Source organism: Leopardus geoffroyi, chromosome C1, assembly GCF_018350155.1.
Source record: "Leopardus geoffroyi isolate Oge1 chromosome C1, O.geoffroyi_Oge1_pat1.0, whole genome shotgun sequence".
Taxonomy (NCBI): Eukaryota; Metazoa; Chordata; class Mammalia; order Carnivora; family Felidae; genus Leopardus; species Leopardus geoffroyi.
The window spans coordinates 59,409,207-59,425,231 of record NC_059328.1 but is presented as its reverse complement, the minus strand read 5'-3'; the positions used below and the strand labels follow the sequence as shown (position 1 = coordinate 59,425,231).

At 34.3% G+C, this 16,025-nt stretch overlaps 1 protein-coding gene across 3 annotated transcripts in view; it reads left to right on the top strand.

Annotated features, from left to right (window-relative positions):
* The window catches only part of NEGR1 (neuronal growth regulator 1), an 851,294-nt gene that overhangs the window by 575,408 nt on the left and 259,861 nt on the right, over nt 1-16,025 (top strand). For all 3 annotated transcript variants that reach the window (XM_045477845.1, XM_045477846.1, XM_045477847.1), the window contains exon 4: nt 437-568. In XM_045477845.1, coding sequence (XP_045333801.1) covers nt 437-568 — 132 coding nt within the window. The remainder of the gene's footprint in view (nt 1-436; nt 569-16,025) is intronic.

The following is a 16,025-nucleotide window of genomic DNA, read 5'->3' as shown; positions in this document are numbered from 1 at the left end:
GAAATTTCCCCAAAAGAAAAGCAACATTTAGTTAGGTTAAGTGTCAAGTTGCTAGCTTACACTGTATAAAAGTCAATATGTACCAAGCCATATTAGTGAATTTCATCTACACTGCTAGAAGGTTGTTGAACTCAATTACAGAAATGTGCAGAGCTCTATTTGATGTGTGACGAGGTTAGGAGACCACAATCAATTAAAAAGAACACATGTACATCCTGTTCTGGGGAAACAGTTGTTATAGTATCCCTTGTTCAGTTTCTGCTTTTTTCTCTGACTTTTCCTCTGAACATAGGAGAACAAAGGGTTTAATAATTCCCCAGTTTCACTTGGGATTGTTTTGTCAGCAGTATCTAATAGGAAGACATGAGATTGTTATTTTATTTGAATGAAGCCTCAGGCGGCTATAATTAAACATGCTGTATTTTTTTTCTTGTAGCAAAACCATTTGAAAATGGACAATATTTGGACATTTATGGAATTACAAGGGACCAGGCTGGAGAATATGAATGCAGTGCGGAAAATGATGTGTCATTCCCAGACGTGAAAAAAGTAAAAGTTGTCGTAAACTGTAAGTCCTGTCATCTTTTATCCGCATAACTCTCAAGAAAAGATAAACATCTGAAATACACTGTCTGAAATTTAAGTTGCTGTTTTTTTAAGAGGTGCTGTTATTGATAAAGACCACCTATTGACAGTGAAACTGTGGACATGTTAGAAGATTGACCAAATTGTTTTATGTAACATTAGTTGTCCCAAGTAATCCCACGATAATTCAGTTTGATGTACAGATGGAAACATTTCCAGTATCATGGTAGTCTCTGGCATTGTAAAGTATGGTACCTTTATATCTAGAGTACTGTAGACACATGGCATTTTCTTCTTTCTCATGAGCTTCACCTGGGTGTATTCTGGTTAAATTGAAGCATGAAACTCCCAATCAAACCCAATGGAAATTAAGTATGTTGGTCTGTACTCAAAGAGAAGAGCTAGTGCTGTGATACTTTGATTACTTGGGTCATTTAATTCTATTTCGTTTGAAAAATATTGAGAAAATGAATAAAGAGTGTTCCCGAGGGTATCAATAGTAGGAAGTTAGAATATTAAGAAATACCTGCAGAGCTACCAATGCCATGGTTCACCCTCTCTAAATGCATCTCAAACAATGATTAAGATATTTTTCACTAATATCCTATTTTATATCTTATGATCTCAATAGTAATAACTGAAATAGCCTGTACGTTTCTAAAATACCCCCTTAGTCCTTCAAAAATTTTTACATTATTTAAATTACTCAAATAGAATAATTTTGGGATAATAGTATTTACCAAAGGTATTGATAAGTTACAGCTTCTTTTTTTTTTTTTTTATTCTATGTATGCACTCTTCTGGATATAGCCATTGCTAATAATGTATACCTCATTAAAAGAAGGAATCATTCCAAATATAATCTAAAACACTTTAAGCAGGTTTTTTTTTTCATATTAATGTGAATCTTTCAATTTCATGAGCCAAAAAATAACTATCAAAACACACCTGGCAATTGAGTGTCTGCCAGGGCAAATCACTGCCATCAACTAACATTTGTCACTGACTAATCTATATATTTGGGGTTGAACTATCTCTTTGAGACTGAGAAAATAGGCATAATACCAGATCAAGAGGCAGTGTCTGGGGCAGAGTTTCTCAAAGAATGTTCTGTAGACAAACTTTAGCAGATTCACCAAAAAACTCACTGAAAATGAAAAATTCGGGGCCCCCACTCAACTCAGCTGAATCAAAATCTGTGGGGTACATGACTTGGAAATCTACATTTAGTAAATTTCTACGTGTAGAGCTACTGCTCATTCCTCTGGAACTCTCTGAAGGAAGAAATGATGATTATTTTATCACTAACTGTATTTATCTGAACGGGCACCCCACCCAGTAATGCAGCTCCTCAGCCCCCAGACATAATCGGTCTCTACAGTGATGTCCCAAATTGGAGTAGAATTGAAAACCCAGCTGTCGTATGGGTTCTCATGGGCCCATAGTCCATGTATAACCTACACTTTCCTTTGTATCCGTACTTTCTCTTTCATCCTTTTTATCCCTCTGCCTTTAATTTATTCTCACTTATCATTAAATCAGATCTTCTTTTTTCCTGGAGAAGTGGGAACCTTAGACAGAAAGGTCAACTAAGGCAGCAGAAATGTGGAGAGAAACTGAATTGAAAGAAAGATATACCAACCAAATGAGTCATCATCTAAGGGATCTGGGTGGAGAAGATCTTATAAAGCAGAAGGACAGAAACTGGGGAAACAAGATGTCAAGAACTGTGAAAAATCGGCCACAATTTCACGGACGCTGGCAGAAAACAAAGGGCAGTTTATTACTCACAGTAATAACAGTAACCAGAGTATTGTCATTTTTTGCATTAGTTCCCCATGCTCCAGTTACTACAGGGTGATATGATGACGGCCAGGTGACATGTACACACGCAGTGGGTTTATGTCATAGCTGAAGCTCCCTGAGCTTAGGAAACTTGATTTTTTTATAACGGCAGCAGGCAAACCTCTGCCCTTTGCTGCAGAGGGAGAAATTATCTTTATTATCCTGGACTGTAAACAAACCTGCTGTTTGCTCCATAGGGAGAACTACTTCTGTCTTTCACAAATGTTCACTGTACAAGCATTCTTGAAAAGATACTCAAGAACAAAAGCATTCATTGTCTCTGCTTCCAAGATGTGCAGAAACACAAGTAACTTATGGAGAATTGTTTTTCAACACAGGACAGGAGCAAGAAAGTTTGAAGCAGAGGCTTAGAGATGTTCCATCAGCCAAAAAGGATGCTTCAGTAGGTTTGTGGGGTGCAGACACGGAAGAATAGACACCAAAGAATTTCTCCCTCTGCAGCAAAGGGCAGAGGTTTGCTTCCTGCCGTTATGATAGGTAGGGAAGAAGACTTTGTTAATCACCGTTAATTAAATTTTAGAAGGAGAACGGGAATGAAAAGAAGAAAGTAGGAAAAAAAAAAGTTAAGGAGGTGTTTTTTAAGTTATAACTACAGACTATCTTCTTAAAGAATTAATTTCAGTTAAAGTACGGTCATAAATGGAAATATTGGTGCCAACATAATATTAACATAGCTCATATCTTTTTTAAAAATGGACCCAAAAGACTTTTTAATGATTTTCAACAATCAGTTTTGTCTCCTGTTCCTTTCTAAATTATACCTTTGAGAGCTTACCTTTTCCTAAATGTGCTATGAAAAATTGTGTTTAATACTGATTGATCAATTCGATGTACATCTGTGGGACCAAGAGTTTATGTAAGAGATGAGTAGTGTTCAGACTTCTGTTCAAGACCTAAGTTTTGCCTTACTTTGGAACAGTTATGTCACACATATACCAGCGAGTTCTAAGTCGTATAGGTCTGTCAGGGTATACCCACATGTGTTTCTGGTTATGAAGAGGTGTGGAAAGTGTTAATTTTGTGAATTTGTCCCTTTAAAAGTCAAAATTTGAGCACTATCTATGGATTTTACTGAGCTGATTTCCCAAAGGAAATTAGCCAAAGCCTACTGAATAAACTTTAGTTTGTCAAATCCCCAAATTGAGCACAGTGGTCTATGTTACCAGCACGAAACCGCACATCTCCTGATAACCTGAGGATTCCCTGAAGATAGAATCGTGCCAGGTTGAAGGCAGCGCTTCTTTTCACTGTTATTAATCAATATGATGTGCATATAGAATTGCAGTAGCTTTGTGAGTTATAATTTGAAGAGAAACTTTGTCCCTTTTCCCAAATGGGGCTCAAGATGAAATGTAATAAATTTTCATAAGCTCTGGTAGATTCAGTTATGTGGTAAGTTAATTTGAGAAAGGGATTTAGGTTCTCTTCAAGTTAGAAATGTTTCATATTTTACTATTTATCTAAAATGTCTGCCACATTTACTATGTATATATTACTATATGTATATCACCATATATATCACACTATATATATCACACACATACAATAAGTAACATGTTTGCCACACCTCACATACTTTGTACCTATAGCACTTTGATGCGGACTTCTGTTCAGTTTGATTAAACAACAATTTAGTGAAAGGATTAGCAAAATTAATTTACTTTATACATTGAATTAGTCAATTAATTGAATAAATCAGTAAATTTTGAATTACTTACAGAAAGTCTATAGATAGGAAGAAATTTTTAGGATATTAAGATTCTACGCAAAAGCTTGTTTCTGGGTAGGGAGATTTTGTAGGTGATTATTCTCCTTGTCTTTACCTGTATTTTTGTTTATTTTTTTTTTGTATTGACGTATAATTGTATCTATATATAAATTTCCTTGTGTGTGTATATATACATATATATATATATGTATGTAGACATATTTCTTGTCAAATTAAAAAAAAACCTAAACTAATAAAAAGGAATTATGACCCTTATCATAACCAGACCTGGAGATATTAAAACACATACACACACAAAACAAGAAAAAAATTTAAACCGGTTGATTAGCTAAGCCAGAGGGAACTAGTGGATTAGAGTTGAACAGATTCTCCATTTTAACTGCATCTTTATTCCATTCCTAGAAGCAGCCTAGAAGACTCTAGTCCCATATTTTTTATTGTTAATTAAAAACTAGAAGAATGAATGAGTTCCAGAAAGCTCATAGATTCAACTTAATTGGGAAAAACAGAAACCTATGAAGATCTGGTTTGGAAAGGAGAGACTAGAGTGTAGAAAATCAGCAATGTTGACTCATTGCAAGCTAAATCTAGAAATCTGGAAAATTTAGAAAGTATCATAGACTAATAAAGTAACGTAGATCTCTATGGAGAAGCAGAATCCCAGATATTAGAAATCAGGAAAGCCTGAAAGACCTAACCCTTCAAAATGAAAGCCATCCGTAAAAGGGGTAGGGTTCTCTGATCTCGTGACAGAAGCTGTTTGTTCTACAACCATTATTTATGTGTATTCTTTCAGTTAGTAGTAACTGTTTTGAAAATATAGGCCTTATACTCAGATATTTCTTATTTTAATGCCTGCTATATAATTTACTGGGATTTCAGATCTTGAGAAACCAATTTACCTCTGAGTCTCAGTTTCCAATTCTGTAGTTTAGGGCAGTACTATATAATTATCAGGGTTTGGGTAAATATTAAATGAGATGATATACATCTATGGTGTCTGGCTCACTGTAGGTAGTTGAAAAAATCTCTCTCTCTCTCTCTCTCTCTGTATGTATGTACTTACTTTACAATGTAAGCTCTATTCAGTAAGGGATTCTCCTTTCCTTTGTAAAATGATGTGTTCTTGTCACATACAGCAGCACCTGGTCCATAGGAGGGACTCCAAAAACTAGTAGTTGATTGAATGAATTTAAGTGATTAGTGTTTTCCCAGTGAGTCATTCTACTAGACAAAAGAAGAAAATATTATATTTGTGGAACAATTATATTTTTTTCTCCCAAGACAGTAAGTAAATAGTATGTTGAGGAATTTACTTCCAATACCATTTTTTTAACCAAACTTTTCAGGTAGATTTAATACAGATAATCTGACATTTATATAGTGCTTTCACCCAAAGAGAGGACACACTAATTCCATTTGTTTTACAGATAAGAATATTGAGGTTTGAGGAGATTAAAATATTTAGTACCTTTGTTCATTTTCAAGAACAGAACAGACACAAACAAAGGGAGGTATTAATTAACCAGAAAAAAAATATAGAGTCAACCAGATTTAGGTAAAAAGAAGCCTAGACATTATTTCAATTTTCACTCATGACAGTCATTTTATATTGATTATTTATCTGGTATCAGAAATTATTTTGCACACACAATTTATAGTAAAATAGAATTTAGTATTATTCCTATGGTCAAACAGTAAAGATATTTTTGGGTGTACTGTGCACTAAGTTTTCATCCAATAAATCATAGGCACATATTTGTGCATTATTTTGCATCTTATACATATTCATTTATGCAAATGTGCACTTTATCTTCCAATATAACTAGCTCTAAACATGTGGGAAAGAATGTACCAATTAGTATAACTTAGTACAATTGTATCAAAGCTTGAAACGAGGGGGCCACTGGGGAGAGAGGGAGGAGGAGGAGGATGCTTTCTAGGGAAATGGCCAGTTTTCTTGGTGTATTCATAAGTTTTCAACAAAACCTTGGAAATTAGGCAGACATCCTGGATTTAAGACTATAAAAAAATTGCAGATGACAGACATGTAGATATTACCTCAAATAAAGAGAATATCCCAGCATTCAGAGTTGGAATGGGTAAGGTACTATTGTGGGACCAGAAGAAAAATGAGTGTTATTTGAATTCATAATTATCACATTAGTTTTTATTTCTGTCTCCACTTTATGCCCTTACCTTTACTTTACATTTACCTCATCTTTCACATTTGTTTATGATTTAGGCTACTATCCTGTACTTTATGTTTTATTATAAGCTAATTAACATTTATCTGAAATAATTCAGAGTATAAAAAACAATTGCTGTTGTCTGTTAAATAAAGTACTAGTTTGTATGCCATTTCTAGAGTAATAATGAAGCACTTCAATAAATCTGCATTAATATATGTATTTATTCACCTATTTACTTATGGCTTACCATGACACCATCAAGGTTTTAAAGCCTGAGATACTGGTCTTCAAGGAAAGCAGAAAGACAAGAGAGACACGTAGTTTGTAATAGTGTGGCAAGTGCTTTGATAAACCAATCATTAAGTACTACACGAGTTATCATAAAGTCACCAAATACAACCCTAGGATATCATGGAAGGCTTCTAAGAGGACTTGACCCTGATGGAATCTGAGGATAAAATTGAATTTGACAGTTTTTTAAAGAAAATCAAGGAAAGAGGAGTCTCACACAGAGTGGCCGCATTTGCTTAGCACCGTAGGATTCAGGGACAAGGCGCTTCTTGGTCTGTTGGCTTGCAGTGAGCTGGAGACCATCAAAGAAAACATAAAGGAGGGTGGGTATCTAAGAAGGAAGAAGTCAAGGCCCCATTACATAGGAGTTTATAAATTTTCATAGGTTGACATAGATCCAGCTTTACCATCAAAGAATAACTTCGAGATGATGGAACTATTAAGAGATACATATATGAATATTAAGATATTTATTTAAATATTTTTATTTCCTACATCTATGGAGTTTACTTGGATTATTTCTGTTTTGTCATAGCAAGGGAAAAATAAAGGCTTAAAATGATAATAACTCCAGCTAAAAGAAATTTAAGAGGAGCTAAGATATTTGAAGGAAAAATCCTTCAAATGAAGTATCAAACATTAAATATTAGAAACCTATGGATAATCACCCAGAAAACATATTTTTATGTTATTCTTTTTAAAAAAACCATATTTTTAAATAAAACATTTCTCTTCCGTAGAATAACATAAAAGTATAAGAATTAAACCTGTTCTTTTCACCTAGGGACTTCCATGGCATAAAAAGTTCAGATTTAATTTTGTGGTTTATATAATTCCTCAGTTCAAGTAAAATTGTGTTATTAAACATGCACTTAAGGAATACATGATTTCTTCTATTGAAGGAGGCATAATTGGTCCTTTGTTTTAAATCTTAGACATACACTTCAGTTAATGACTAGTGTGCCAAGGCTATTTTTACTTAATGAGGCTATTTTTACTTAGTAAGTGTGCTTCCCAATTTAACTTAAATGTATTCTCCCATACTTTTATCTTAGTATTGAAAGGAATTTTAGTGTTAAGGGTCTATGAGTGATCTTTTACCCTTTTGTTCATGGAAAATCAAAATGCGTCTGCAGTAAGCAACTGTGCTTATTTTTATTATTCCTTTTTTTTTTTTTGAAAGTGAAAGATGAAACAATTCCCTTGTTTTAATACATGAGCAAAAGTATTTGCTAGATGGGAGTCTGTTTATTTTGTTTTGTTTACAGTTATTTCTAAGTTGGCATGTTATCACTTCAAAAAATATATTTCTATATACATAAAATAATAGGTACAGTTATTTCTAAGTTGGCATTTATCACTTCAAAAAATATATTTCTATATACGTAAAATTATAGGTATAATAGAGTTTGACTATCAGCCACCAGTAAGAAAGCAATTTCTAATAGGATGTAAATGCTCTAGGTTGAAAACAATCCATGGCAAACACCAGGAAAGAAACAAATCTATAAGTCGCACACTTACGTGGGTATTTCTCCGACATACTCGTCTAGATTCACGTTCTGGGAATACCCACCCCAAAAGCCAAACTCTGAAAACTACAGGGTGGCTTCTTCTGAATATATCCTTCAAGCTGATCTTGAAAGTTCAAACCTCGCACAAACCTACAGTTTATAGACCTGTATTTACCTGAAGTCCAACTTTATCAGCATATTTCCTCATGAGCAAATTCAAGCAAAATAATTTATGTAATTCAATTCTTTTTAACCAAACACTGAAAACCATCCATAGAATGGGAGCAACATTGTTAAGGTTCTTGGGTCTTTTCTGTATCATTAATCCACTTTGCAGGAATTGTCAAATATTCTTAAGTCTGTCATTCAACATATTTGTATGTTTTGTGTATGTGTGTGTATGTATGCGTGTGAAGGGAGTGATTGTGTGGAGTAATTAGGATGGTATAGATAGGATACATAAAGGCAGTATGTAGCAGAGTCATGGGAGATACATATGGAACATAGGGACCAAATTCCAGGGAAACTTCCTTTGCCCATTGGAATGTGCTCCGCCTCCTAAACCCACTCGTTCTCGTCTTCTCTTTCGTGTTCATTCTCTCTCCCTTTCTCATCATCATTAACCCATTACTGCTCTTTCTCATTATCTTTGTTTTTACTTTTTCGTTTCCTCCCCTCTCTTTCCCCTTATTTCTACCCATACACATAATGCTAATAAACCAATTTTTGAAAGAACTTCTCATGTGTATAATGGGAATTATCAATGAATCGTTTTTCATCATCGTTGAAACATTTTAAACATACAGATTCCTGAATAACACTCCCCATACTCAATTATTCAGTCTATATTTTCTTACCTATAAATGTATAATTTTTTTGAAAATTTACATATATGTTTGGAGATTACAGGGTAATGAGTATGAGACAGAAAGGCAGAAGACCTGAATTCTATTTTTAATTCAATTACTTAACTAATCGTACAACTTTGAACAAAGAATATAAACTTATAGCTGTTGATTCCCCTTTTTGTAAAATAAGGGAATTATCACTATGACATCCCCTAATTCTTAGGTTCTGATGTATTTCTCTGATCCAAGTATCCAAATTTTGGGGACTGTATGGATTCAATTCCTGGCAGGCAAAAAGCAAAGGCTAAAAGCAACTGTTTGGCTTCAGGGTCAAATGATTCTAGATAATCTCATTATTTTACTTTGTGAATTCTTTGAGAAGTTATGAAGGATGATAATTTTGTTCTCTCTTACACTGTTGTCAAATTTGGGCAAACTTTTTTTTTTTTTTTTTTTTACTTTAAAATTTTAATTTTGTGGGAGCACCTGGGTGGCTCAGTTGGTTAACCATCCGACTTTGGCTCAGGTCATGATCTTGCAGTTTGTGAGTTCCAGCCCCGTGACAGGCTCTATGCTGACAGCTCAGAGCCTGGAGCCTGCTTCAGATTCTGCCTCCTGTCTCTCTGCCCCTCTGTCACTTGTGCTCTGTCTCTCAAAGATAAATAAAAACATTTAAAAAAATAAAATTTTAATTTTGTGGAAAGAATAAGTATAACAATAGAGAAATGAACTTTAGAGAATTTTAAAGTAAGGATTCTGTTTATGCAATGGAGTGTGACAGAGGGTAACAAAAATAGGATTTAGAATTACACAAACATGATTTCTAATCCCAGCTCAGTCACTTTGGAGTATTTGGAAAATTAGTTAACCTCCCTGGGGCAGTTTCCTTACATAAAAATACAAGATAATTATACCTGCCTTGAAGATTTGTTCTAAGGATTAAGTGTTACATGTAAAACAACAAAGTGGGTAGGTCAAGGCAAACAACTTTTCGTATTGTAAGTATTGGTGTGTCGCATTTGTTACAGTACCTTCTATGTCTATGTATCTGCCTTTCTCTGTGGCCTGTGAGCTCTTTGCGGAGGGAAACTCCTCTTACTCAACTTTGTGCTGCGGGTAGTGCAGCACAGTAGTTACAAGGATAATCTCTGGGACTGGTTACCCTTGATTTGAATCCTAGCTCTGCCACTTATTACTACTGTGTGAGCTTGGTCAAATTATTAAGTTTTGTGTGTGTCAGTATCTCCAACTATTAAATGGGGAATATTAGGATTAACCCAGTTAATACATGACAAGGCTTAATGTAGTACATTATTATTACTCCTAACACCTAGCACAGTGCCTGATAATAAATGTCTGTTTGAATGAATGAATGAATGAATGAATGAATATATCACGGAATTCTGTAGCTGACAATAATTGAAAAATCTCCCTGATTCACCCATCTTATGGCTATGTGCTTTTGGATTCAGATAGGTTTGGAAATTAGATCATAGGATTTATAGAAGTACTCAGAATGGAATCCTGAAATCCTGATTCTAGGTCTGTGGTTATTTTATTATATTATCCTGACTCCATGTAAATCAAAACAGAATTTAATTATTTTCAGTAAACTGTGTAAACTCCAGAGACTTTCAGGAAGATAGTCTAGTCAGAAGGGTAAGGAGACAGGATCGCTGTGTTTCATAAGGGAGAGACTTGAATAACCAGAATATGCACAGGTGCTAGCTGTCAGAATGGCTGACAGTGAAATACAGGGAAGAACCAAGAAAATTAGGATTCTCGGTGAATAGATAAAACAATCACAATAAATAATCCTGAGGAATGAGGCTGCACTCAAAGTGAGTTTGTTCACATATTGTCTGAAATAAGAGCTTTTGATTAATAGTGAATGTAATGAACTCTCAGTGTCATGCAGCCTGTCTGCTTACTGCTACACAGTACAGGTAACAGCCGTGCAAGAAAAACAAGCAAATAAAAACAAAACCAAAAAAAAAAAAAAAAAGAAAGAAAGAAAAGAAAAACCCACCATAGTGCTGGGGACATAAGCAATTATGGGTCTTATAGATAAAATGAAAGAGGATAAAGGTTTATTTAGTATACTCTGTGTTTCATGTTTAAGATTCACTGCTCTGCTCTTACAACCATGAGATCATTGTTCATTCAGTTTCTCAAAAACTTAAAAGTGGTTCGGTGGCAATTAATATCTTATGCCCAGTTCCCACTTGTTTCAGAGTTAGAGTTAAGAATTTGGATAAATTGGGGGGCTCCTGGGTGGCTCAGTTGGTTAAGCGTCCACCTTTGGCTCAGGTCACAATTTCATGGCTGGTGAGTTCGAGCCCTGCATCGGGCTCTGTGCTGACAGCCCAGAGCCTGGAGATTGCTTCCAATTCTGTATCTCCCTCTCTCTCTCTGCTCCTCCTCTGCTTGCTCTCTCTCTCTCTCTCTCAAAAATAAATAAACATTAAAAAAATTAAAAATAAAAGAATTTGGATACATTTTTAAGTTTTTATACAACACAATGAAACATTAGCTTAAGGCATATTCTTTTGAGCAATAAATACTTTCTTCCTGGTCTAAAGAAATCAGCATTCTGTAGCCTAGAACAGATATTGAGACTGTTTCCACATTTAGTGCAACCAGCTACTGTACATTTACATGGATGGGGGTGGGGTGTATCAGTAATTAGGTGAAGTTCACAAATGTTCCATCTGTTAATGCTGTTTCATATTTGTGAACATACTGGTTTTGCAAACTCTTCAACTGTTCTTTGCGGATGTCAAAAGGACTCTGAAGCTCAGGACAAGTCACGTGCTGTGACCATAGACATACTCTGCACCTTGGCCTGGGAAATGCATCCAATTAGAAATCAGGAAGACAACTAGTGAAGTATTTACAAACTATATATCTGTGTGCTGGGTAGCATCACTTCAAATCAAATCAGAACTTCACACAGTTAAGAGATCAGCAGTTGGGGGTGGGGTGGGGAAGTTAAGTGAATACTCAAATATGCACTAGAACAAGAAGAAAAAAAGAGCACATTTAAAAATAAAACTTGAAGATGAATATATTATTTAAATGACTGGCTACAGCAAAAGGGAGAAAATGTTACAAAATGTTTTTAACATATTTAATATGAAACAAGAAGACATTTCCTCCACAAAAATGGTATCGCAAAATTATAAAGAGAGAAAAGGCTGAAATGAAGGGACAAGAGGGAAAAGAGTAAGATACATTTTAAAGATGACCGATTTTGATGCAAAGAAAGCTGGTGACATATTATGCCCTACCTTCAACCGTGCCAGAGGTGTAGAAAAACCCCTCCTAGTATTAAACATTTAAAATTGCCAGAAGCTGGATAGAATGTGATCGTATGTCATTTCCAGCATGGCAAAGCTTGTAGCAATATAAAAAACACAAATTGGAAGTCTGAAAGTAACAAAAACTGCTATTCTATGGGGCAGGGTGCCCTGACCTGCTACTCTCTGAAAGTATTGAATCTGATTTTACCTTGCCAATCCTAGGAGTCTGGATACAAAGGCGAGGCCCCTATTTGGTATGGGAACTCACATTAGTGACACCCTCTTGTCATAAAAATATGGCAGTGAAAGGCTGACCCACTCAGGGGTAAAAGAGGACACAAATAAACAAAAAGCTGATCCTGCTATTCCAGTCCGATCTTGACGCAGGGTGATGGGGCAAGAAAGAACAGTTACAGGAAAGAAAATGATTTCTGAGAATTCCTATCACAAATTTCTCTCATGTAGATTTGGGGCTGGATTAGCACTCCCTGTAGAGTATAAGACATGTCAGGTCGAAAATTTAGTGTAAAGTAGATCTAGGGTGACTGGCCCCTTAAATGCCTGACAGAGGAAGAAGCAATATTCTCTGTAGAAAACAGTTTAAATACAGGCCTCAAAAATTTTCCATAAGTGGTGCTCAGGACACATGAATTCTCAACCCAAAATCCAGTGCACAAAAGAGAAAGCAAGCCACCAAGAGATAAATAACAAACTACCGTATAAGATAATACAATATTGGAAATATCCCAAATAGAACAGTAACAATGTTAATATACTCAAACATATAAAACAGGAATTGAAGAATATGATCTTATCCATTTTTTATGAAATATCTTATCGAACTGGAAATACATTTAGCTGACAAAGGGCACCTATAAAAAGCTACAGCAAGTATCATACACATGAATGAAATGTAAATACATGTCCTTTAAAATCAGCTAAGACAAGGATGGTCCCTTTCATTATTTTTCCTAGCCAGGCTAGGACAATAAGACCAGGAAAAAATTAGATGTAGAAGTATTTGATGAGAAAAATTAAAAATGGCATTATCCCAAGATAATGTCATCACCTATGTACCAAATTCAGAAGGATGTACAGATAAATTAATAGAATAAATAAGAGTTTATCGTGATGGATAGATATAAAATCAATATACTACATTAAAGCATATTGCTACAACCCAGCAAAAACAGCAAATCCAATTGGGAAAAATAATAACACTTAGAATATCAACAAAATATAATGTATTGAGGATAAATCTAACACAATATACATATAAATTATTTAAACATATTAAAGACCTAATGAAACAGAAAGGCATAACATACTCAGAGATTTTTTAGAGATGTCTTTACCCTCAAAACACAGACTCATTAGAATTTGAATACAAATCTAGCTCAATTGTTCATGAGACTTCACAAGCTAACTGTAAAATTTACATTGAAAATATAAAAAACTTCTAAAGAAAAAAATCAAATCAGGTGGGCACTATGCACTACCAAATATCAAAATATATTATGGCTATATATGTTTTCTATGTATATAACTATATGTACATAATGCTATGTATAGTTTTATACAAGATATGAAACAGTGCAGCAATAGTCAATTTAGTACAACAGACAAATATACAACTAAAGCAAAATGGAGACCCTTCTAACAGATCCATGCCTATGTAGAATTCTGATATATGAAAGAGAAGACATTGCAGATCAGTAGGGAGAAAAATAAACCTTTAAATGAATGGTTTGGGAGCAATTAGTTTTCATAAATAAAAACCAAAGGAAATGAAACTCTACCTCACAACATAAAGAAAATCGATTCCAGATAAATCGAGGATGTGATTATGAAAGGCAAATCATTAAAAACCTCTAAAAGACAATGTAGGACACTATCTATCCTACCCTTGGTAGGGAAATTTTCGTTAAGCTAAACAGGAAAATGAAACTATAAGGACAATGACATATTTCATATCACATTAAAATTAACAATTTCTTTTATGAAAGAGAGAAAAAGACAAGCCACAAACTGAGAAAGGTATTCAAATACATAAAGCCAACAAAGATTAAATATATAGAAAATCTGAAGAACATCTATTAAAAAAAATCAAGAAATCCCATAATGTGTGAATGGATACATGATAGGTACTTACTTCACAGCAGAGGAAAGTCTAGTGGTTCATAAACATATAATAAGATGTCCAATGTCATTTTTGTTATGATGGAAATACAAATTAAAACCATAATCACATATAATTTCACATGAACAGATTAGTAACAATATGCATTTTAAACTGTTTTTGTGAGAATGTAGTATAAAAAGAACTTTCACATACTGCTGAGGGATGTAAATTGGAACAATAACTTGGGGAAACAATTTTATATCACTTACAAAGTTGATCATATTCATACCCTATGACATGGCAGTTTTCATCTGAGGTATAATCCCTGCATATGCATACATGTGAATCAGAGGCTGTGTACAAGAATGCTTTGCAAATAATGTAGAGACGTTCTTTATAATAGCAACAAAAAAACAACTCGAATGTTCATCAATACTAAATTGTTCTCACGGTGCCTGGGGGCTCAGTCGGTTAAGCGTCCGACTTCGGCTCAGGTCACAATCTCATGGGTTGTGAGTTAGCGCCCTGTGTCGGGCTCTGGGCTGACAGCTCAGAGCCTGGAGCCTGTTTCGGATTCTGTGTCTCCCTCTCTCTGCCCCTCCCCTGTTCACACTCTGTCTCTGTCTCTCTCAAAAATAAATAAACATTAATTTTTTTTAAATACTAAATTGCTCATCAACACTATAATAGACATATATATATATATATATATATATATATATATCTACACAAATCAGTCTAGATGAGTGCTCATCAACAATATATGTATCAACACTATAATAGACATGTATCTATCTATCTATATATATATATATATATATATATATATATCTACACAAATCAGTCTAGATGAGTCACAAAAATGTAGTATTAAACTAAAGAAAAAATAGGAAAGATGTAGAACATGAGATTTTTGATATAAAGTTCAAAAATAAGCTAAAAATAATATATTGTTTAGGAGTGACTGCATAGGTGAATATACCCTCCACAGGTTTGTGCAGCTTGCAATGATAATTTAACATTAGTAGCACAATAGGATCACAATTCTGACAATTGTCTTTGAAACCAGCTAAGTATAGATGTAGCAATTCCACACAATGTCATAAACACTATTTCATAAATTCCTTCCAAATATTTTGCATTCCAATCTATGAAAACTGAAATTATACCCTCTAAACAACAGGAATTGACAGCAACGTTGAGGTGAATGGAAAAATGGAGAGTAGAATAGCTAGGGAGGTAAGAGGACACACAGACAGCAGGAAAACATGTTGATGCTATCTATCATTTGTCAGAGCAGGTGACATTTAATTATTTAATCTGAGAAACATAAGTAATAGTGCTGAAGACTAAAAGTAAACCCCAATAAAAAAATACATGCAGGAAACATGAGTGTAAATCTCTCCCACACAGTAAAATAGGAAGGGAAATCCAAAAGCATAATAATTTTAACTCACAGAAAAGAAAAGAGCAAATGAAAGTATCTGTTATAGTACGTAATATGATTAATATGATAATTCTATCAAAGGGAAAATAGTTTTAAGTTCACATTTAAAAACATGAGTATTTATTATAT